We start from the raw sequence: 26796 nt of genomic DNA, 5'->3' as shown, positions 1-26796 counted from the left end.
AGGTCAAAAGGGCCTTTGAGACCTACAAAGTTTCCTGATCAACTCTTAGAAATTATCTATGTGGCCAAGACCAAAAATATGCAGACACCTTGTTGAACTGCTATTTCTACTGAGTATAAGCTTGTCATTACTCAATATTGAGCAATGACAAAGCACTTCATCACAAGGATGAAGATTTTGGGATCTGGCTGCGTTAAAACAATTTATCAGATCAAATGTACCCTTCACAAATAAAAGAGAACTTCTCATGGCAAGATTTGACTTCCTGATTTTTTGAAAAGGCAACACCACCTAACCTTTACAGAGAATTAGAAAGAAAATTTTAAAGAGCCGTGCAACTGTAAGTGAAGAGCAGCTTATTGTTTATTTTCAACAATCTGCACAACCTAATCATGAACATTGTCTTTCTAATGTAATGAACTTTGATAAGACTAATCTCAGCTAAAACCCTGGCTCCAAGGAAAAAACAGAAAGGCCAACAAGATACCATTATAAAGATTGAAATGCCTTTGAAATTTGTATATTGTTTGTATTTTTTTGTATTTGCATTTATTTTGAACTTAGTTTTACACATATAGTTTTAGGATTTGAAACTTCCTTTAATTTCATAAACATGTATTGCAATGTTATGTTGTTTAAATTAGGTTTTTTTGTTAAATGGCCTAAATACACTATAATTTGATTTTTTTTAAATGATTTTTATATATAGAAATTAGTTAAAGTTTTAAAGCCACATAGCTGATTTTCATATATAATGTGCATTTGGAAAAAAGTACTTTCTCAAATATAATCTACAAGTTTATAGCTTTTGTATTTAGCAAATTATTGAAAAAAAAAAGTCAAAATGTAGCCATATTACCCCATCTGATGGTATTATATGAATTAATGTCAGTAACAAATATCTAATAAACATTGTTATTACCAATACATAGTTGGATAGCTGATATCCATTCATTCATTGATTTAAGATCAAGAGCTTCTATTTCATAATTAACACCTTTGATGCCACAATTCAACAGAAATCGAAATCTGTTACTTTTCATATCAAATAAAGGTTCAATTATTACTGCCTATGTCAACAAAAGTGAAAACATCTTTATTTACACACTAATATTATGTTAGATTTACATGGTATAAAAAAATATTGAATGTGGAAATTAAAAAACAGATAGGAGGAAACATGTAGATACAGATAAACAATAAACAACACCCTGAAGATCTTAGCGACTTTATAAATGATAAACTATTAGGTGTAAATTACTTCTTAAAAAGCTTACCTTATTAATGCAGATTGAACCTTTTTTTTTTGCTCCTTTAGTTTTACCATCATAATAAAACAAATTGTCAGGCGTGAGAACAAACCATCGTTCTTTCATTGATTTAATCCGATGGCCTTTCTTTACTAAGAATCCACTTTTTACTATTTCCAAGATATAATAATTAAGAATGGACTCCAGACCATCTTTATATATACTAAAAAAAAATAATTTACAAACTTGATTTTTTAACATAAAATATCAGATTTTTTTTGAACTTTTCTCTCTGTATACTAACATTAGATACTTTGATTTTTCTTTTCCATTCAATTCATTACAGCGACTGGTACTCAAATAATTGCCTTAACTCATCAAAAAAGAAAAATACAACAAGTATAAGACTTCACGGAGCTGAACACTTATTAAAGCATTGACAGCAAACATGGATGAGGTTGCTAATAAACTTTTAAAGTGGAAAAATTGTTTTGATAATTGTTTTATCTCCACATCAAAAATTAAAAAGAAATTCTGTTCAAGCTGGCTTATCAAACTGTTGTACTCCGTGGAACAAAATAGTTTGATAAGCCCAGGTTTTCTTTAACACGTTTGGGATTTGGTCTAAAAGTTGGTCATAATGAAAGCGGTATTGTTTAAAATTATATTGCAAGTTGGAATTCCTGGAAATAAACGTCATCATACATTTATGATACTTTTGTGAATGAGAATGTTGTACCAGTTCATTGAATACCAGTTCAAATCTTACAAATACAAGCTCAAATCCTACAAATACAAGTTTAAATTTTTTAAGAACACTTTCAAGCCATGCTTTGACCTTAAAATTCAACAGCGCTTCATGTTGTACTATACTTATCATAATTTAACAATTGTAAACTTTACTAGGAAGATTACCATCCAAGGTTTACAAGCTCCTAAAGCTTTTACCCACAATGAAAATGAGGGTTTCTACCAGAGTTTTGCTAACCGAGGTAAGTTGCTTCCACCAAGATTTAAGAGCCTCACCTGCCCAGGATCTGCAAGAAAAAGTTTACAGTAGAACATTTTAAAAAGAAGATTTTTCTTTCTCTGTTCATTCCGTTTTTCCGTTGCGTTGCACATCCCTACTTTTAAAACTGTTTGTTTATTTTCAAAAAAATTTTTTAGATCAATTAGTTATTTTATTTTTGCTTTTGACAAAAATCAAAAAAGTTGTTATTGTTGTATAAATTAAAACTAAAATCAAAAATCAAAAACTACAATAAAAAAATTTAGCTATTAAACAACTTATTGACCAACACCAACACCTAACCAACACCAACACCTAATTTAACTATAAACCTCAAGACTCACTTAAGATATTCTTGCTAACAAATTGAATTAAAATCTCAACATTTTAACATGCTTTCCAACAAACTATATCAAACATTGTACATTCCACCTACTATAAACCCAACAGACCTGCTTGAATATTGGCCAGGTGAAAGAGGCAAGACTGCTTATCTACACAAAAGATGCAACGCTGTGATCCGCTCTTTTGCTTTAGCTGTCAAAATACTACTTGAAAAAGTAGCAGCTCTTGAAAAAACCAAAACCAACCCGCAAATTCAACTTGCTAATTGCCAACTGTCGGCAGATCATCCATCCACTCCACAGTCTCAAACAATCTTAAAGTCATTTACCTCACAATTAGCCAAAACTGGGTCAACCACTAACAGTGCTGTCATAGATACCGTGAAAACAAGCACTAGACTTGAATAACTAAAAGCTTAAAGGGTCATTATTACCGGGTTTCCTAAAGCAGCTGGTACCAATGCTTTCACCGTTGATCAATAGGTTAAAATATTTTGCATTATATACACTACTCAGCTTCTTTCAGAGTTGTAGGATGCATTCTGGCTATTATTTATAACAAAATCAACAAAATTTGTTGATTTTTCAACAAAATTTGTTGATTTTGTTATAAATGATAACTGAGTAGTGTATAATACAAGCGCAAAAAGAAGCTGAGTAGTGTATATAATGCAAAATATTTTAAACCTAGTCATCGGCGGTGAAAGCATTGGTACCAGCTGCTTTAGGTGATTTAATCACCGCCAAACACTAGCACATTTACTACTTACACTGCCGCAATACTTACTCAACCAGCTCTCCCGTCTTTCATTTTCGAATTTGTAATCAATGAAACTCGTAATGGTCTTCTAGCAGTAGCCAAAAACCTGGCTACAAATGAGGCATACAAAAGTGTATTCATACGGTATGATCAAACTCCCTCAGATCAAGAGCTTTTAAGACAAATTAAACAACGAAAAGTACAAACTCAACAACGGCCAATAATCAACTACTCGCAATCACCCACTTAACAAAGAGGTGTTTTCAAACCGTCACTAAACTGATTCTACACTAACGCCTCATCTCTACACCCTATTAAAATCACCAAAACTTGCTTTATTGAATCCTCAGCACCTGTTCTTCTAAACTACAACATATATAGAAAAGATCGCTGTGGTCGTGGAAGAGACGTAGCGATTTATGTTAAGAGCAGTACTAACGCAAGCAAAGTCGACCATTCTTAATTACACGACATTTTTCAATAAGGTCTGTTTGATTTACATCTACACCAACACGTTTGGTGGACCACCTTTGAAATATACCTGATAAATAATAATACAAAAAATACTTGAAAAAAGATCATTTAAAAATACTTATAGAAAGCGCATAAAACTAAATTTTAGAAGTGTTTCATTTAAAATTTTAAAACTTTTCAAATTAATAAATAAAAACCAGGATATTTATTTGTTTTATTAAGAAACCTATAAAAACTTAGATTAAAACTTAGGTTTAAAAATTAGAGTAAAACAATCTAATAAAGACTAACTAAGCTTGGTTTCCAATAGTTGTAGGAATGTTATACAACTGTTGTACACCATTTTATAATAGAACATTGCGCAACTTAACGTCGGTTGTGCAACAAAATGGTGCAAAACAAAGGCTGCGGAAACAGAATCAAATTAATTTCGGCAACAACTTTGTACAACAAAATTGCACAATTATTCTACAACATTTTTACAACTATTGGAAACTAAGCTTTAACGTCTTAATTAGTGTTTTTCTCAAATGTTCAGACCTACGTTTTTATACGTTTTTATACGTTTTTTAATCAAGATAAAATTATCAATCAATAAATATTAATAAAATCAATCATAAAAAAAGTGGTGGTGGAAAATGCATAGGCGGAAGGGATTCCGTCTCTTTCTAAAAAATTTCAAGTTTTTTAAAATGAAATTTAAACGTTAGGATAGAGCGGGGCAAGTTGAACCCGGGGGCAAGTTGGGCAGTTTTTCAAAAACTATGCATCACATGACAAAACATTTTTTGTAACGGTAACATTAATAATAAAGTTTTTAAAATCGGGCTTCAAATTTCAAGATAGTTATATAAAATAATATTTTCCTATTTTATGATGTTTTCTTACTATTTAATTTTTTCTCTTTTCTTACTTATGTGATTAAGTGCATAAACTAAAAAGTTTGTAAATTATACACGCTTACTGTTAGTAAAAGTTTTATTGATGATTTACTCAATTTTCGTACCATGCATATTCTTTCATTTATCGATTGCTCAACTAACCTACACTATTGCTCACCTTACCCCGCTGGGGCAGTTTAAGCAGCTCCGCATACTTTAGGCAATATCTTATTAAAAAATCAAAATTTATACTTTTCTCTTAAAGCTTATAGCAGGTTAAATTATCTTTCAAATAGTGAAAAATTATGTAAATCCGACGCACAGTTCATGGGATCTGTTAGATTTAATAAAAATTGCTAAACTGCAGCCCCACTCTACAATATTAATAAAAATTTTAAAAAGTTAATAAACTTTTTTTTGCATCTCTGACTAAAAATTTACTAAGTTTGTGAAAGGTTACACTGCTTGTGGCACGCTTGCAAAAGGTTACATTGCGTGTGGCACTCTTGCAAAAGGTTACACTCATTTGACACTCTTGGTTATTGTTAGGTAATTTTAAATTAGATAAATACATTACCATGAAAAATTATTCTGAATAATACAATTTGATTCCAAACACTCTACAAGTTCCCAAAAGTTTAACTCTGTCTTATTTGTATAACTATCCAAGGAAGCTTTGGTCCATGGAGTTCCGATACCTTGCATAAATACTTGTAACAAAAAAACAGTTTCTTCAATGTCAATGAATCCTGACTCATTAATGTCAATTTTATTAAAGGCTCTCCATATATGAAACACTTCTTCATCCTGAAGGATCTTTGAAACATATTTCTTTTTATCTTGATTAGTTACAGTCCAACAAAAAGGGTCAAAGTCATCAAAGTTTACATTTAGATCAGGAGCTAAATTTTAAAACAAAAATAATTTTACTGCCTAATAATTGTGTTTTATTATTATTTTTTTTTTCAAAATATATTTAGATAACATATAATACTTTCTAGATTACAAAATGATATTGGATTAAACATTTTTTCAAATAAAAAATGTTTTTTGGGGTTTTGACCATTTACAGGATACCTAATATTAAAAAAAAAGTTCTGTAGAACTATGACAATATGGTAATCAAAAAAAAAAGACAATGAAATTGTATTAAAATTTTAAAGAAAATAATAGTTTTATAAAATTTAGCTGGAAAATGCAGATAAATCAGCACAAAACTATTTTCTGTGTTAATCACAATGTGTATTATCTGGTAAAATAAATTGGCCATTTTCTGATTTTTTTTTTTTTTTTTTTTTTGTTATTCACCTCCTCAAGGCCGATAAAGCCACTACAGATGAGGAGGTTACTTAATAGTGGTTATAACCCTCTCTCAACTCTATAACTCCGAAACACAAACCTTGACAAACAAGGCCGCTGCGCGGAGAAACAAGTTGAGCGCGGTACTACCAGGGACGTGGTGGGGATCGAACTCGGAACCTCCCGCTTATGAAGCGAGCGCTTTACCACTACACCACTACCGCATCGATTACCGATTTAAAAGAACTAATATTTTGCGGTTAAAACAATTTAATTTTTACGCTTGTTACGCTCTCATCAGTAAAGGCTTTTTAAACATTAGTAATATTAATTGAAATAGTATGAAAAAAGATTACTGCCCCATGCCAAACCCTCAGTCGATGCAGCAGCAGTCCCTTGTAGCAGCATGCTGTAAGATAATCGATGTAGCAATACTCCCTTGTAGTAGCAGGCTATAAGATAGTCGATGTATGTACTAAAGCCAATAAATAATTACTTACGCTTATATTAAAAAGTCACCACTTTGAACAAGTCTCCGCACGAGAGCGCTGCAAGCGAAAAAATAAAATTATTTTGAACCCATGAACTGTAGATTTACCGAAAACTGTTTACACATGGGCTATATTTACAATCCGATTATGCATGTGCTTATATTGTCCATCAAATCTCAAGTGAAATGCATAAAAAGCTTGTAAACTATATACTACATAGCAATAATAAAGTAGGATTTGTGATTGAAGAATCTCTCGATTGGTAGAAATTTTGCTCTTTGAAATTGCTGGCGAGTAAACATTCCAAAAGTATGAGTATATTTTTTAACTTTATCGAATCAATAAACATATAAGTCACTTCGATTGCAAACTCTCGCCAACTTTGCTTACTTTACTAAACTTTTGCCCAGTGGGGATGCGTCGTTGGGCATACAGGGAAGGACGTTCTCCCAGTGGGGGACGTCCGTCCGGCGTCTTACAAACGTCTCCACGTGCCTACTGGAAGGTAAGTTTATATTGTATTGTTATTATCAATACAATGTTAATATACATATAGTGATGGCAGAGATAATAAAAGGAGGCTCAACAACAATAATAATAATACTTTTCCTCCCTAAGACCAATATTGTTCTTAAACACACAAGCATACGAACACAGTTCCGTGTTACGTTACACACAAAAAAATATAAGATAATAAACGTAGCGGCTTAAACATACTCAGAACACAACAGTTTATATATTATAACTTTTTACAGGTAAGTTTTTAAGTAAAGCTTTTTTAAATGAGTAAAAAATCTATACTCATTTTACATATTTTATGTGAAATTTTTATGTAATATATACTATAGGTTATACCAATACCAAGTTGTTTTTATTTGTTTGTAATCTTTTTTTTACTTTTTAGTGTCATCACCATTTTTCTTTATTTTCATTTATTTAAATTCAGTGAACTCGATTCTTAAAGAATTTAAAATTGTTTGTATCAAGAAAAACCATGTTAAAGAAAGTTAGTTGGATACTTTTTTTCTAATCAATTTCTTAAATAAATACTAATATCGTTTTGTTTTATATCATTTTTATTGTTTCCTGTTTTTTTTTTTTTTTTTTGTAATAGTTTTAACACATATAGTAGTTAATCATTATTCGAAACAAAATTTAATTTCAAATATTTAATAATTATATATAATAATTATGTTTAATAATTATAAGTTGAAATTGTATTAGTTTAATTGATGTTGTAATTAGTAGGTTTAATCTGTAACGGAAATATCCGTGATTCACGGACCGTGAACTTTAAAAGCGACAAACCGCCGCTATGGGTCCCAGATAGGAGGTTAACCAAAAAGTTGTGAATAGAAAATAAAAAGTGTGTACTTAAAGTTAGCAAAATACATATTTATTTACTCCTGGTGTCTAAATGTGGTGAGAAGAACCCCAGATGGCCCAATATATACAGGGCAGGGACCGGTAATGATGACTATCCATTTGAATTTACTGGTGCCGTGGTAAATTTTGAAATATCGGATAAGATACGGAAAACAGAGCAGCGGGCATTGGCTTACATGGTTCAAAGAGATAAGCAAGTTTGTGGTTCAGTTTAGATTAGGTTAATGAACGCTTATATTTTTTAGTCAAAAGTTCTCATGCTATTGAGCCAAATGAAGTTTCATGTTAAAACAGGAAAAGAAGCTAAACGTTTTAATTGTTAGATGTTTAAATGAAAAATAACGTTTCCATTGTTCGATGCTTAAATAAGCGTTTTAAGCAAACCAAGAACACCTTCACCCGCGCTGTTTACATAAGGTATTTTATCCTCTGGTAAGCTAACCATATAAGCGTTTATCTAATCAAAATAGTAAATAAAATTAAACGTTGAAATTAAAAAAATAACAACAAAAGAAAACAATAACAAAACAATGTTATGTTTTTGGAATTAGTAAAACGTAATGGAGTATATAGAATTCGTCAAACAATTGAATTAAATTTAAAGGATAAATAATCAGGTAGACAACGTAATAGATACGCAAAAAAACAGAAAAGATAATCAAGTAGACAGCGTACAGATATTCAAGAATACGAAAAAAAAGATAATCAATCAAAAAATAGATAAAATATATAATAGATAAAATATATAATAGATAAAATTGCGCAAGAAATCTATCTACACCAACTTATTACTTAAATGTAAACGTCAATGCACAAAACTTGAAGCATTTTATTTTATTTATTATGGTATCGAATAAAATAATAAATCATAAAAAAGTATTTAAAGCGTATTTATTATTACTGTAGTTCATTTTGCGAGGTTTGAGCTATCAACATTCAATATGATAGAAAAAAAAAAAAGATTTGACAGCTAAAAGCTTTCAGTTTTTGCAATAATTTTCTATATATATATATATATATATATATATATATATATATATATATATATATATATATATATATATATATATATATATATATATATATATATATATATATATATATATATATATATATATATATATATACATATATATATATATATATATATATATATATATATATATATATATATATATATATATATAAATATATAAATATATATATATATATATATATATATATATATATATATATATATATATATATATATATATATATATATATATATATAGAAAATACTTCAGAGAAAAATAATCTGATAAAAAGATATCAGATGTTGCATAAACAGATGCGATAATTATTAGAAATATTTATCATTCATTCTTTACGATTTGTTGTACCATTAATTCAAACATCAGTTTGAAAGTCCAACAACAATCTTATTGCTAGATAAAATTCATTGATCAGGAGATGATTTTATCTTTTGAAAGTCATCTTCTATAAGAAGATGACTTTCAAAAGATAAAAAATCTACCGCCTAAAAATATTTTTACATTATTCTAAAATTATAAAGTTGAATCAATAACCGAAACACAATATTCCAACATCTCATCGTAACTAAAATTTGGGATAGTAGCTAATTTAAATCAAGTTTATCATTACCTGTTCTTTTGTTAGACCAGGAGGTACCCATGCGTATTCATCCGTAGCGCAACCGCTGTCATCGTCATTTCCCATACCAATTACAACTCTTTCAGAATTTGTTTTAGATGCACTGTGAATTTTCTCTTGGAAAACGGCTGAAGTCATGCAGTGCTCTTCACGATAACAATGACAATGGCGACATGTTTTTCTAAAAAAATCATAAATAAAAAAGTTTAATTAAAATTTGTAACAATAAATTCGTAAAGAAATTTCTAATTTATTTCTATAGAAAATAAAAACAACGCAAGTAATTAGAATTGAGAAAAATGTTTAAATTTTTTAAAACCAATCTTTAGAAACCAACATTTTTTATATTGTTTTTTACTTTATTTTAAATTCATTATTTTGTATATTATATTTTTATATGTTAATATCTTTAAACAATTTTTATAAAACACCGAGAATTGAAATATGTTTTCATTTAACTAGATAAACGATTTTTTTTTAAAGATACTTAAATCATTTTTTTTATCAACAGTCGTTATCCTTGCTTCTATTTAAAAAAAGCATAACCTGCTGTCAAGAAAACAACAACCTCGCATATCAGCAGTAAAAAGATATGTGCTGCGCAGTGGGGTGCCACTTGGTGAAATGAAGACTTCATTTTAATGTTAAGTTATGTTAATCTTCAGTTCGTTGCATTACTAGGTTGTTGTTGTTTTTTATTTTTAACAAAAAAAGAATAATGAAAAACTGTGCTATACAAAATAATATGCTATACAAAATCTTTTTCAAGTCAAAAAAAACTTGTTAAACTTTTCTTTACTAAATAAAAAAAATGAATAATTAACTCATAAACTAAAATTAAAAATATCTATGATATTTATGTTCCCTTTTTTCAAAATTTACAACATACATGGACAAACCTGCATTTGGAACACAGCATGTCTTCGTCATCATCACTGGTTAAAAGATGATCAACCTTGTCGCTAGATTCCAAAAAATCAAGCGACTGATTCACTGGACGCACACAGTTCTCTTTAGTTTTTTTGTGGCGCAACATTATCTTTTTATTAATATTAATATTTGTCAGCAATAATAATTTTAACTATAAAGTAATAATACCAACAAAATAATACAATAAACGGTTGACTATTTCAACGGTGTAAGGTCCATATAATTAGAAGTATACCGGCATCCCTTTGTTAATATAAATATAAATTTTACAAATTCGATAAAAGTTAAAAATCTACAAAAATGCGTTTGGAAAATTTTCTTATAAAATATTTTTATATTGATGCTTCTAATCCAACCGAAAACACGTATATAATCAAGTTTACGTATTTTACAAATCCATTTCATAATAAAATTTTTTGAAGACTAAGCTCTTTTAAAAGCATTAATTAATTTTTTAAAATATGCATTCAAGTAATTAACTCTATCATAAAAGTTATCTCCGCAATACAAAAACGTTTCCAAAGAAATCCCAAAATAATTTTCTGAAATAATTAATATTATCGACTCTTATCGACTTTTAAACTAAATGTTTTTACATATAAATTATATATTCCAAGTAAATTCTTTTTTCCTCTCACTTTTTTTGTTTTATAAAGTTTGAGTATTTGTTTAAACTTTATAAACTAAAGAGAATCTAAAAAAAGAAATTTGAAATCTACAATTCCTATAGTAATTTCGTTAAAAATCAGTTTCATTTTGCTTTAAATAAAAGATTAAAACACTTGAAATAGTATTATGTAGATTCCTTCCTCAGTAATTAAAATATTAGAAAAAAACTTGTCGGTATCTTGCTGCAAAACGATAAAAAAAACAAACGTTTAGGTTTCAAAAAATGTTTAGACATTTTTATTTAGACTATTTTTAGAAGTGATCTTATTAAAAATCAACGTGGAGTTGACTAAAATTGAAATAAATCGCAGTGCTAAACATTTAAGAGAAATAATTTTAGAGAAAAGTTTAACTTTTATGACAACAAAAATATATTTAAGTTAAAACGTTTTTTTACATTAAAAAAAAAAGCTCTAAAACCATACAACTTGTATGATATTTTTTTTATTTTAAACCACTAATTTAATATCGGTTCAAGGAAGTTACATTTCGATATTGACCGTCTAAACGTTGGTATTACAGGTATTTTTAACAGTAATATTAGCTTAATTGCAGATAAAGATGTTGTGGTTATTATCATTTTAGTTGGAATTGTGAAATAAATCTTATTTAAAAATAATAATAAAAAAAAAAGTTTATGAATTAACATAATTTAAAGCATAGTTTTTATATCAAAAATTTAATATGAAATCAAACTAATAAACGTAAAATAAAATGTGAAAATAAAAAGCAACATAAATTGTTCAATCATCAGCTCAATCGAAACGTAAATTCTTGAAAAAATTGAAGGTAAAAAAAATTTAAACAGAAAAATTATAATAAATCTAGTCCTATCCAGCTAGCAGAAATCGAGTAAAATAATAAACAATTAAAAAACATTGGGTAAATTTTTAAACTGATTTTTTTTATTAATAATATAAAATATTTCAACTTTTGTTTGTTTGTTAGTATAATTAATGTTTATTATTAATATATTAAGAATAAACATAAAATAATGTAACAAAAAATGATAAGAATATAACTTTTATTTTAGATATGACTTATACAACGTACCAAATAGATGTATTTGTAACTTTTATGAAGTAAATGTAATTGTGTTCAATTACGATGTAAACAAGTTAAGGGTATTTTGCGCGGGAATGAATCGAGGTAACAAATGAATGAAATTAGAATAAATGAATGAAAAAAGAAAATGAATGATACCGGAGAACAAGATATAGCGTTATAAATGAACACTTCGACTACTTCTTTGTGTATACATTGTTGTAACTAACGTTTACTAATGTCGTTAATAAATATGGATTAATATGTTTTAATCGTATTAATGACACATTAAAAAACTTCAACTTTCACTCTTTCTATATTTTTCTTATTTATTTCAGAAAAATTTATACTAAAGAAACCCAAATAATATAGCATGAAATATAAACCAAAAAAAGATAACGAAACATTAAATGTTTACAAACATTGTTTATTTTTTGTTCTTGGTTAATAAGCAAAATAACAACATTAAACTCTACTTTCATCAAAACCGCATGGAGCTATATTAGCTATTGGACCTTGCAAGTTAACAATTTATCTGTCGAAACACATTTTAAAACTTATATATAAATATTATGTATAAATAATATTTATACCAAACCATACTTATTTTACACTTAGAATAAAGAGATAATAACTAAATTATTTTTATTCCATAGAGGAAAAAGAATTTACAAAACAATAATAACAATAATAATAAAATATGAAAATCGTAAATCTCTAGAGGAAAACAACGATATTTATAGTATTTATTTTCAACATTTTTTACATTTTTAAAAAGCGTCTTTAATAAAAAGATTTGAGAAAATAGCATGACAGAAGAAAAAAAGTTATCTTAAAAATAACAACACATACCTAATTTTTTTTTTTCGAAAAAGCTTTTTAAAAACGTTACTGAAAACAAACAGGATACCTCTTTTGTATCGCTCATTTCCAATATATTTTTACGGTTAATAGAAGAAATTCCGAAACAAAACCAATTAAAAAAACAACATCTGGTTTGTTTTCTTTGTTACGAAAATTTCAACACGATCTCCGAGGTGTAAAATGTTGTAGAGAAAATATATTTTCCAAACGCGTTTTAACTTAAGTAAATTATATGGATTTCAGCACAGTAAAAAAAAAAAAAAAATAATAATCAGCCACGCCACACACCTATTATCAAAGGCCCTTTTTTTTCAAAACGTTGTTCTCATCTAATATGAGAACAACGTTTTAGTAGCTACAAGATTCCAGTCAACTAGAACACAAAGAACCAAACGCAACCCTTTAAAATGTTTCATGTTTACAACAGAATATACTTAAAAACTTCTGAAATAGATGATTGAAAATCGATTATATTATTAAATCGATTACAATGTAAACAACAAAAAAAGAGCCAAGATTGGAATTCTGTTTCAGTAGAACGATAGTAACGCTTTAAATCTTGAATTACCGTTGAGTATAAGCTAATCATCATTTAATAGACACACCGTTGAGTTAATTTCAGTTGGTTATTCAATGAAACTCGGTGCGTTCGTTCGTTACGCATTAAACAAAATTTTTGTAACGTAAAAAAATTTAGAAAAAAAAAGCTATTTTAATTGCGAATAAAAACTCAGTTTATTAAAACATTTTACCGCAAGTGACATAATAGCCAATAATAAATTATAATAACAAAATATGTCTAAGGTAAAAGTGTTAAAAATAAGGAAAAAATTTCAAAATGTCGGTTTCCGCTCGTTTCTTGTGGCAACATTAATCTCATTCGTAATGAAAAAAAATTTATAACTTAGAGACCTTTGAGCATAAGATTAGCTGTAAAGTTTACAGAGCTCACATACATAATTAGAAAAGAGACAGAGAGACTTCAACGATAACAAAAAAAGATTATATTTGTTGCAGTGAAAATGTTAGAATATTAAACTAAATTATATTTCAGCCTTTATGTAGAATACTGCTATATCAATAATGTTGTCAATTCAAGGATCGCTGCTGTTAATTTAAATACCGCTGGTTTTAAATTCCAGGGTCGAAAAAATTTTATTATAATCATAACCAGATCATGACACCTAAAGATTGTTTACGTTTTTATAAAGGTTTCTAAAGGAAAAAAAATTTCTAAAAATTATGACGTAATTATAGCGAGAATTTTTGTCTAGACAGCAAACTAAAAATGTTTTTATACAATAAATTACTAAAAATTAAATTTTTAAAATAAAAATGAAAATGTATCTCTTATGTAAAAGCCCGACCCCCCCTAAAAAAACTTTTTAGAAATAATTTATTTAATAAATGAATATAATGGAGGTCATGTTGACAAAAAATAAACATATATTAAATATAAATATATCAAAAATAAAGGATTTATTTCCATCCATTGTCTAGATACTGTATTTTACAGTGATAGCAGGAAAAAAAAATCACTTTGTGTTAAACATGTAGAATATCTCGAATGAATTAATGACCATTCATCATGAAATACCAAACGAAAGTAAAGAAAAGTTTTTCGAATTCATAGTTACTCCGAGCGTAGGCGAATTTATACTCACACAAAAATGTTTTAAAAGTATAAAATAACTATAAAAAATTCCAGCAGAACAACATACCAAAAGCTCCTAAAGAGTTAAATCGAGATAAACAAATCAAAACAAACAAATCAACTCAATTTCTGTGCTCGCCAACAGCGAAGTTAAAAACACGCAATAAAAACGAATGCACGTGCATTGATCACCCATATTCACAAGCATAACCTTTAGCAGTAAAACTATATAAATACATTAAAAATTCATAAGTTTGCCACAACAGCTTTTTGAGAAAAATAATAGTAAACACGCCTTTATCGTTTCCAATGACAAACAATATTATTTCCAATATAAAACTTTTAAATATCATTAACATTTTTTATTGGAATTATAAACGACTTTTTATGTTATTCTATGTACTCAATCTCTTTACATATTTCTTTTATATTTGCATGTTTCTATTTTTAAAATTTTATTTAAAAAAAAAAAGTGAAATCTCGAAGTTAGATCAAAAATCCTCCCCACACACCACCTCAAAACAAAACCTTTATGAAAAAAAGCGGACTTTTTTCGGTGGCCTGTAACTCAACCTAATTTTGAAATTTCATAAATCGCAGATTATGACGTCTTTGATTTTCAACCGATAATTTATGATTTATATATTTACACCTAATTAGAACATGTACTACTAATTTTCCAACCTACTAAACCGTTGACGTACTTTTGACCTACTGAATTTTCAAACAACTGAATATTCAACCTACTGTTATTTCAATTTTACAACTACGGCGGTATGTATTTTTTATATTCCGGTATGTATTTTGTATATTTTGTTGTTGATTTGAATACGAGCCAAATTTGATCAGCCTTGGCACAGTGGTTAAAGCGGTGTCTTCAGAATCAGGAGGTATTAAGTTCGATGAATGCTTGGAAAACATATTGATTGTTAATTTAAAAAAAAAAAAAATTGTAGTTTAAAAAACACAACGTTAAAAACACATACCCGATAATTGGTTGAAAGTTAATTTATCACAAATTGGTTGAAAATGGAAATCTATAAAATAAGTCGAAAAATAAACCGTTTGAAAACGAAAACGTCGTAAACTGGTTGAAAATAAAAGACTATAATCGGTTGAAAACATTTAGTAGGTTATCTAAAAATTAGTTGCACTCTTTAGTAAATGTTCTTTTTGTAGAACAACTTAGTAGGTCGAGATTTTTGTAGGTCTAACTATCCGACTCGCTTTTTTCGCTTTTTTATAAATCTTATAAAGTTGACTACGCATAGTTAACAAGATATTTAATTTTTTTTTTTTTTTTGTGAGGTTTTCAGATGAAATTATTTTTTACTTCAGGTCTTTTCAAACCACTCTAGTGTGATGATGGAATTCGTTTTCTTTTTACGTTTTCGTTTCAACAGTTTCTTGACATAAAACCGTTGAAACGAATTCCAAATCGCACCATTGTTTTTAAAAAGCCCTAAAACTAAAAATGTTTACAAAAATTGAGTTCAAAACTTTTAATTAGCTGTATCCTTTGAGTGCTGAAATTGATTTTGATGAAATTATAAATCTATTTATTAATCAACTTATTAAGATAAAGCAACTATTTTTTTAAATTTAATTCTCCTAAATAAAGTATATAACCTATACTAAAACTTACTTGACAAAATCTAGACAAATGCAGCCATTTTCCCACAAATATTCAAAAATTATGGGGTACACGTATTGGGAAATAACAGGCTACTTATTTATTAAACAAATCTATAAGAAATTAGTTTCTCTGCGACCAATAATTCACTTTGAAGAATGATTTTTTATTTAATTTAAAAAAAAAATTATTTTAAATGATATAATTTTGACAGTTACATAAAGATACTTCAAACTAACCAATAAAATCAAATATATATATTTCAAACTAACCAATCAAATCAATTTATGAATTCAAAAAAATCAAATATATTTTATAACTGTACCAATTATCTTTCCGGGAGAAAATAAAATTTTTTGATTTTCGAAAAAAACATGTTTTTGCTTTTTATTTTTTAAGAAAACGCCTAAAATTTAATTTTCAAAAAAACACTTAAAATTTAATTTTTCATTAAATTTGAAGTGTTTTTTTAAATGTTAAGTGAGAGAGAGAAAGGACTGTTCTTAAAATTTTAAATTCTTAAAATTTAAAGAACAGTCCTTAAAACTTAAATATTGATATATTTTACTACATTTATTTTTTGAAGTTGTAGCATTTATAAATAATTGTCGCATCGATTTTTAGCATTGATAGGTTAGAATATAGGAAAATGTGACAAACATTTTTTGCAAATTTTTATTGTTTATATCTTATGCTAAATTGTTGTAAGCATAAAAAAATTAATAGGTGGAAAAACGTGGACCACGTGGAAGGCATTATGTAGCAATACTCTTAAACCCAATTGAGAATGCCTGGGTTCTTTTAAAGAAAAAAAGTTTATATATATATATATATATATATATATATATATATATATATATATATATATATATATATATATATATGTATGTATGTATGTATGTATGTATGTATATATATATATATATATATATATTTATATATATATATATATATATATATATATATATACATATATATATATATATATATATATATATATATATATATATATATATATATATGTATGTATGTATGTATGTATATATATATATATATATATTTATATGTATATATATATATATATATATATATATATATATATATATATATATATATATATATATACATATATATATATATATATATATATATATATATATATATATATATATATATATATATATATATATATCTGTGTGTGTGTGTAAAATTGAAATCAAAATTGAAACTAAAATAAATTAATCAACATCATTGTTTCACAATGATATTGATTAATTTATTTTAGTTTAAATTCAATTAATCAATATCATTGTTTGCAAACATGTCTTTAAGTCTCCAAATTTATAGATCTAGTACACCTACATTTAAAATTTTTTGACTTTTAATTAGAGGTGTACAAGATCTAAAAGTAGAACTACTATTACTGTAGTACCAGAGTTAGAGTTAAAGCTGGGTACTATGGTCCAGGACTTGCTAACATATCATCTGGATTATTTTCCTCTAACTCTTCTTTACTAGAAACTATATTCGACTTCTTAATAAGTGCTGTCAAAAAAACATAATTTTGTTGTATAAAAACTACATTTTCGCATTATAAGGGTCCAGAGTGTGCCTTTTGTCTGTAATTATGTTTCCAGAATCATTAAACAGTCTTTCTAAAGTAGTTGAAGTCATCGGAGTTTTAAATATTGCACACAGCATATTTTGTAGACGTGAAAATTATGCTTCATAAAACAATTTAAAAATCATTTTTTTCTGGTCTCAAACGTGCCATAAACTTCTGTAATTCAGCTTCTATAGATGGTAAGTTTGAAGAAAATTTCAGTGTGAGTACTTATAGATAAACCCTAATAAGACCTGTTATAGATTTAGGACAAGCTACCTCTTTTCCAAACTCATTGCATACATCAAACTTGCCAGTTAGTTTTTTACCAAACCTAGACAAGGTTTATGTCTAGTCTTTTCAAAAAAATACTTTGTAATTTTTCCGAACTTCAAGCTTACACAGAAAACTTTTTGCAAAGCAAGCGCTCTACGACTACAAAAAACAACATTTTAATAATTATACAAAGATTACAAAAAGTTTGAAGTTCTTTAAAAATTATGAAATTAATTATGTTAGTATGTATGTATGTATGTATGTAAATATGTATGTATGTATGTATGTATGTATGTATGTATGTATGTATGTATGTATGTATGTATGTATGTATGTATGTATGTATGTATGTATGCTTGTATACATAAATAAATATATATATATATATATACATATATATATATATACATATATATATATATATATATATATATATATATATATATATATATATATATATATATATATATATATATATATATATATATATATATTTATGTTCACACAATAACATATTGTATAATAATACACAAGATATTGTGCCATGAGAAAAAGAGAAAATAAAAATTTTTTCGAATTAAAATGTGTTTCAAGAAACCATTTTACTTAGAATTTAAGTTCTTAGGGACAACATAGTTAGACATCCTCACATCCCAATGAGGAAGAGGGGTTTTAGGTCTGAATATAAAACTTGAGATCAATAATATATAACTTAGATGAAATATAAAGTATGAATTTTTGAGTTTATTAACTTTTTTTAAAAATTTTGTAGCCATGCCTTTTATCTATTATATTCATGTTTATCTATTATAGTTATTTATTTTAAATTTGTTATAGTCTACTTTAGTTTCTTTATTATTGTTTATTTTTGTTATTGTTTCTAATTATATAAATAAGAAAAGTTTCAGAGGACATTTTATTAAAGATGTTTTTAAAGTCAATTTAAATTAATATAACTTTTTATTATTGTAATTCAACTCCCCAAGGCTGAGAAGCCACTACAGTCGAAGAGGCTGATTTTATAATTGTGGTTACAACCTTGACAAAAAAAAGGCCACCACACAGATTTGCTTATGAAACAAAATTGTCTTTTGTTGTATTGGTGTGGTGATAGACCATTACACTACTTCCACATAAAGACAATACCACAAAACTAACTAACATAATTGTATGTCAATTAAAATCAATCTCACTAATAAAACATATAGCTGTTTATTTTCTTTTCACAAATTTATTTTAGTTAAACATAAAATACTTTTATTTTACTCAAACAACATTCCAAAACAATCATTCAGTGCTATAGAGCATTCAGACAACAAAGTAGAAAATCAACTTAAAGTCATTAAACATTTAGGTGACATTTAGGAATACAGATCCAATATTTTTGGACATAAAACATTGTTGTATACTTAAACACAAATAAAACTCTTTATAATAAGATCCTTTAAAAAAAGAGATAAAGCCTGAAAAAATCATATTAATGTATTTATTTACTTATTATTTTTTATATTCAAACATTTTTAAACACATAATAAAATTATAAGCGTTTATAAACCTTTTTATGTCATTTAACAGACTATATCTAATTTTTACTTGATATGCTCAAGGAATCACAATTTTGAAAAATGTGTGTTATTAAGATAAGTCTTTTTAATTTTTGTAATTATGTTTTTTTGTGTGGGTGAAATGTCTTTAATTTAAATATAACATCAGTTGTAAATATTTATAACATTAAAATTTGTATAACATTTATTTAAACAACTGTTTTTTTTTCTAAATAAATATTTTAATGATATCAATAATAATAATAATAATCATAACAACAACAAAAATATTATTTTTAACAAAATCAACACTTTTCTAATAATTTGGTGCATTTATTTAATATATTTAATAAATGCAAATAAACACAACATTTTAATTTTCCAGCACATTTTTTGAAATTTGTCCTATGGCAATAGTAATATAAAAGGATGATTTGGATTTGGATATCAGTGGTTATATAAATACAAAAATAAATTTTTATGTGCAACTTTATTTTATTAAAGTTGTCACTTGAAATTAGATAACTATATAACAACAACTATCCTCTAAATGATTTTAACATTTTTTTTGCGAAAATTCAGTTTCTGTAAATAAAAAAAAAAAATTCTAAAAGGTTTTGACACTTTTTAACTTCATTTATACAGGGCTAAACTCTATTTTGAAAAATTAAAAAAAAAAGAGTAAGATAAAGGCAAGATATTTATTAAAATATCAAAATACCTCCAGTTTGTTGGTTCATAACCAGGACACGATCGACCACAGGAAATGCAATGTATCATGTGATCGCGTAAAGACATGTTGGAAAGATCGTCTTTACTATTAACACCCTTTGAAAAAATTTTATATGTTACTTACAAATAAAACTCAATAAAGAACAGAAATTGATTTTAAGTTCATTAAAATAATATCCATAAAAATTGTTGCATTTGTAAAAACGATTGATAAGTTTTTAATATTTTCACAGTCAGTCACTTTTTTCTAATTAATTGTTTCAAAAATTGTTTCACAGGATTATTGAAACATTCCTGAGATTATGTCAAAAAATGTTTAATATTTAAAAATACTAGAATGACAATAAATCAGACATAAGAACATATTAATATTTATAAATAAAATAAATTTAAACATTATTATGATGAAAATATTTATAAATAAAATAAATTTAAATAATATAAATATAATATGATGAAAATATTTATACTGATCATAAATAAAATAAATTTCAACATTATTATGATGAAAATATTTATAGCTATTTAACTATTCATTTAAAAACAGAATTTTTTTTGATAAGAAAATGTCTAAAATAATTAACTAAAAAGTAAATATTGAAAAATAAAAATATAATTTTTCAATAACTAGCTTTATAATTAGAACTAAAAAAAAAAAATTAGAACTAAAAAATTATAAAAAAATAATTAGAACTAAGGAATTATAAAAAAAAAAATTAGAACTAAGGAATTATAAAAAAAAAATGCTTTTAAAAAATTTTTTAATTAATTTGAAACAATTTATAACAAGCGAGAAAAACATTTTAGTAAACTTGAGTAACAAATAAAAAGTTAAGGATAATAATTTCAATAAATTTGAAAAATACTTTAATAAAAAAAAATCAAATGAATTAAACTATAAAACACATTTTTCAACCATTTTTTGATGAATTGCTGCAATATAGTTTAACAAAGAATGTGTCAAGCATGTTGTGAATGAATGTGTCAAGCATGCTGCTACTACATTTTGTTATGAAAATGAAACTTCACATTTTAAACGATTACTGCAAATTTCATTTTTACTTTGTGCTCATTTTATTAATAAATACAAAGTTGTTAAAATTCTTAGAAGGATTTTATAGATTTTATTTCATATTTTATTGAACCAACTAAAAAAGTAATGAATTGACACAGTAACATCTGATATTTTCATGATTTTTTAATATTGCAAATTAACTTTTAACTTGTGAGTCTACTTAAGTTTATTTGGTAAAAATTCTGGTTTAATCTAAAGACACCTAATTGTTAAAAACATAACCTTCGATTTCACATAAAGATCTTGTCATTTTTAAGGTATGATCTGTATTAAATAAAAAATAGAAAAATTAATAATTCTAACTGATTATTGCAGTAATTATAGTATAGTATATTCTGATCAATTGTATAAAATGGAGCATATTTTGTGATTCTAATAGAACAGTAACAAAGATTTAAAGTGATGTTTTAAAGGAAAGAGATAATTCATATTTTGAAGGAAAGAGATCATTCATATTTTCATGGAAAGACATAATTCAACTTAAAATTTTTCATCACAGGTAATTAAAAGTTATTCTGTGTATTAAATTGGTTTTGCAACGTAAGAGCTCTGCTGATGGATTTAGAGACGAAAAAGAACTTATTTTATGTTGATATAATGATCTAGCTATGGAATAATCACTTTTTAATCAACTAAAAACACATTGTTTCTACTTATATAGTATCAGATAACAATTGTCTCTTTTATTTCTCAAAAAAAAAAGAAAAAAAAAAGAGAATTGGAATTGAATATCAAAAAAAGTAAACTCATGCATCTAGGATCAACGAGTTCCGAGATTATTTATGGCTTGGTCAAACTAAATAGTTTTATTTATTTAATTAATTTCATTTATTTAAGATAAGTCTTAAGTTAAAAAACATCTAGGTTTTCTTTTGATTATAAACTGACTTTCCCTGTTAATGTGACTTCATAGGAAAGTTGTTGATTTAATTAAAAAATTACTCACATACTTGCATGCTTTGTTATTCAGAAACTTATTTATCTCGCTTGCCTGTACTTCTGCTTAATTGAAGTAGTGGCAAAATATAGTTTGTTTTAAAAATTGTTTATTTTATATAAAACTAAATGTCATACTCTGAATTCAATATGTAATTGATGATAATTATGCAAATATGGTGTATTATACGATTCAAATGGTTTTTCAAATGTATGTACTAAAGCTCTCATGGATATTTCATTAAAACTTCATCAATGATGCTTTTCAACTATGCATAGCAATTATGCATAGCAAAGCCCGCCTTTGTATAAATAAATATTTATAAATATATCTTTTTGTTGTTGTTGAGAGAAGGATTGTCATTGTTTCATAATAAAAAACATTATTTTCTATTTTCTAAAAAGTTTCTAAATGCATAAGAGGAAAACAGACATTTTCTGTTGACTAAATTTTTCCCACTTTGTAAACGTACACAAAGTGAAAAAAATTTTCACAAAATTAAGACCCCACCCCTCTTTAAAAATTCAAAGCATTAAAGGTCAAAACTATTAGCTAACTTGACATTTTTTTTTTTTGTATGTGATAAAAAAAGAGTGGGTACATTTTATCAAATGGAAAAAAAATTGATTGGAATTGTCAAGGGCATTGTGAAACAAATGGCAATTTACATCATCATTGAAACTTTGAAAAAAAATTCAAAACTTTATATATCATTTATAAAGTAGAATAAACCTAGTCAAACAAGCTTTTGCTAAAACTTTCTTCTATACCCTTAAAACTATTTGCCTGTGTTCTGAATCTTTTTTGACTGCAAGAAAGCAGCATTTATCATTTTTTTAATTTAATAACTACAGAGAATCGCTTTCATTTTAATTTTTGCAATTCATTCAATGCCGTTTTGCTCTAATACTGATTTGTTTAACTGTAATAAAGAAAAAATAATATCCCCATATCTATCTATAACTTAGATAGATATAGAGAGGAAAAGTACCTTTTGATTTGTTGTCACAAGAAAAGTTGATCAAATTATTGAATCTTTAATCACAGTCTTTGACTTTTTCTTTTTACACATTTTTCTTTATCATTTGCAATAACTTAGGATACTATGAGGTTCTATACTGCAGCTGTATTTTTTATAGTTTTGATTAAATGCCAGCTGCATTTATGATTGCTTAAATGAGAGAATTAATCCTAGTACCCTGTGTAGCAGATCCGCTACATAACTTCAAAAACCTTTAACAGCCGCCCTGTTGATACAGTGATTTTAAAAAGATCCATTGTAGCATATTTACAACATATTTTTGTTGATCCAAATTAGCCAGGTTCACACAATTGGATATTATAGGCAAAAAAATGCATCAAAATTGTATTTTTTTAAATACAAGGGATTTTTAAAGTAAACTTTTTCTATTTTTTGTATATATTGAGGCTTTTTTGTTTATTTTTTTGATAAACTGATAATATATAAAGATTTTGTGAGTTTATAAATGAGTTCTCTCTAGCATACATACTACAAAGGGCTTTTTAGTATATAATATAAACAAATGATAACTGCTTTAGAAAAAGCAAGGAGATGGATTATTTGTAGCTGTTTGTTGGATAGATAATAAGTCAATTACTTATCTAATAGATGAAAATATTTATTTTTATCTTTTACTAGTATTGAACCAATTAACTAATTGAGGCGTATGGATAGAAAATACCGCAAACATTTTATGGTAAAACAACCACATAGTATGATTATATAGTATGATTGTTTTACCATAACATATTTGACAAAGAGTTTGAGTTGACAAAGTAGATATGATTTGCTCATTCTACAAACCAATTTTGAAATGCCATAGATGGTACAACCATATATGATACGTTTGATGGTACATATATAAGGGCACATACCCTTCATTTTGTGTTATCAAATGTGTGGTTTTCTATTTCCCCAGTAAGAATTACATGTCTCTGAAAAAGTTTCAAGCTAGAAAAGCTTCTTACTTAGTAGCTGTTGTAAAAAGAAAAGCTGGAAGACTATCCTTTGAGCAATACCTATTTCAACCAAAAGAGCTGCTGTTCAGAGATAATTGATTTGACCACTTATCAGTTTATAATGACTATTGACAGCGCTGTGAGAAATGCAAACTGGTTTTTTTTTTTTATATTTGTTGCAAGAAGTGGAACTTTTGGCCATGGTTAAATAAAAACAGAAATTGCTATTATGACTACAATTAAAGACATTTATGATTTGTTAATATAAATTATTTTTTACTGTCATATACCTATGTTGTGAATGTTTTTTATTTGATTAGAAGAAAATTTGTCAATAGTAAAGTTTCATTTTCCTGTAAACTTTTTAAATTTTTTCTACTAACAATTTTAATTTTGAATAGAATGTTTTTTTTTTAAGTAAACTATATCTATAATTTTATTCCTCGTATTCCCATTGTAGAATATAAGCTACAATTAAATAGTTGGATTTGCAAGTGAGATGTTTATTTATTTATTTATTTATTTTGTCTAATAAAGGCCCTAAAACAATTGCTTTTTAAAGTTTTTAAAATTTTTTGAAAAATTTAAGCTTTAAATACATAAACACTAAATATTATACAAATTTTAAAATACATAAACACTAAATATTATACAAATTTTTAAATTGTTTAGTTACTTTTATTTATTTTTGTTCTTTTATACTTTTTGTATACTTTATTTTGTATTAATTTTTTTATTTTTTTATTTTGTTCTTCTATATTTTGTTATTCTATATTCTGACGTCTTTCATAATTTAAAAAAAGAATACAAATTATGTTTAAAAATATTAAACTTCAAAAAAATGCATTAAGAAAATTTAAATTTAAAATTATTTTTTTATCATTTAAAATTAAAACTATAAATAATTACATTTTATGTATAAATAAATAACTTTATATTGTAACGAGTTAATCTAAAAAACTTTCCTATAGACACTACTTTACCAAACTTTTAGGACACTTTGTTGTAATATTATAAATATATAAAACACAAAATGCAAAATAGAATATTTATCGATAGCATACTTAAAACTTACATATTTATCTTTCTTCGAACGATGCATACTTTTTTTTTATTGAAATTAAAAGTTATATAAAAATAGTCATAACGATCTATACTTTGAAAATAGAAATGTGGTGACAAATCTTTTTTTTTTTTATTTAATGTAACGGTTCCAATGTTTACATTTTACGAGAACCGACCAATGGAACAACTCTTTTTTACAAAACACACCAATCGAGCTTTAACATAAAAATCTGCGGTTACTTTGATTTTTTATTTATTAAATAAAATATTTATTAAATAAAAACTCTGTTATAGAGTTTCATTTTTTTTAATGTAACGTATTTGTTGAAATTTATGTTAAATTCAAATTAAATTAATACTACTTGAAATTAAGTTTAATATAGCAAATTTGCATAAACAAAAGAAAAAAAAATCGTTTTAATGCAAAATCGCTTTAATCGCATAAACATAAGAAAAAAAAATTTCTTACCAAATTTATTCTTCTTATAGGCACGATTGACAATACGGGGGGAGGGGGTTCTAAAGGGTTATTTAGAAAAAACTGTTTTTCTAAATGACCCTTTATATATGTATAAAGAAATATCAAGAAACAAAGGATCTTTTTTATAGAAACTGATGATTGTGCAATTTTTGCAGTTCTTTTTATTATTATTTTACTTTTGATTTATCTTTACGTTGGCACTCGAAATCAAACTTAATATGTTGAAAAGAATTAAACATAACTGTATTAAAATTTAATGAGTATATATATATTTTTTTGTTTTTATTTTCATAAAAACGTTTATGCGCAGGCCTGTACCGACGTAGTGGTGTATAGGGTGGAGACCTCCAGATTTAGAATATTCTGTCAGTAGAATGGTAGATTTTCAAAAATTTGGTCAAAAACGAAGTTTGGATCCATGGGGAAAAGAAAAAAAGTCATGAAGCGTACTCTAAAAAAATTATGAAGCGTACTTCTACATATTTCATTTAAAACAAACTGTTTTTCAAAAACTGCTGGTTGAACTGAATAATACCTAGAAAAAGTTGTCCCAAATGAAAAAAAATCTATTAACGACAATGTGATGGTTGACATATACTGTCTTTTAACAAAAAAAAAACATATTTAAAAAAGTAATGGGTAAAACTATCAAGCTTTTCTAGTAATTTACAGCCTAAAAAGTATCGATATTGTATTTTATCACTGATCCATAACTTTTTTTAGATGGTCAGCCAGATAATCTGATAATTTGTCATTACTTTT

The 26796-nt window shown here is 26.1% G+C and overlaps 1 protein-coding gene and 1 long non-coding RNA gene across 2 annotated transcripts; one reads left to right on the top strand and one right to left on the bottom strand.

Moving 5' to 3' along the window:
• Positions 1–887: 887 nt before the first annotated feature.
• Positions 888–25707, bottom strand: LOC136071964 (switch-associated protein 70-like). The gene is made up of 7 exons (XM_065811658.1): positions 25564–25707; positions 20486–20592; positions 9539–9728; positions 8279–8351; positions 5296–5620; positions 1278–1473; positions 888–1070 (listed from the first exon to the last, which is right to left on the bottom strand). The coding sequence occupies exons 1-7, from the start codon at positions 25588–25590 to the stop codon at positions 903–905; spliced, it is 1086 nt and encodes a 361-aa protein (XP_065667730.1). The 5' UTR covers positions 25591–25707; the 3' UTR covers positions 888–902.
• LOC136088591 (uncharacterized) lies at positions 11452–12647 on the top strand. The gene is made up of 2 exons (XR_010642302.1): positions 11452–12028; positions 12180–12647. It is a non-coding gene; the product is annotated as an uncharacterized LOC136088591 (long non-coding RNA).
• Positions 25708–26796: the final 1089 nt, after the last annotated feature.

Source organism: Hydra vulgaris, chromosome 12 (genome assembly GCF_038396675.1).
Source record: "Hydra vulgaris chromosome 12, alternate assembly HydraT2T_AEP".
In the NCBI taxonomy this organism is placed as follows: domain Eukaryota; kingdom Metazoa; phylum Cnidaria; class Hydrozoa; order Anthoathecata; family Hydridae; genus Hydra; species Hydra vulgaris.
The sequence above is the reverse complement of the archived record's forward strand: the minus strand, read 5'-3'. Positions and strand labels throughout refer to the sequence as shown.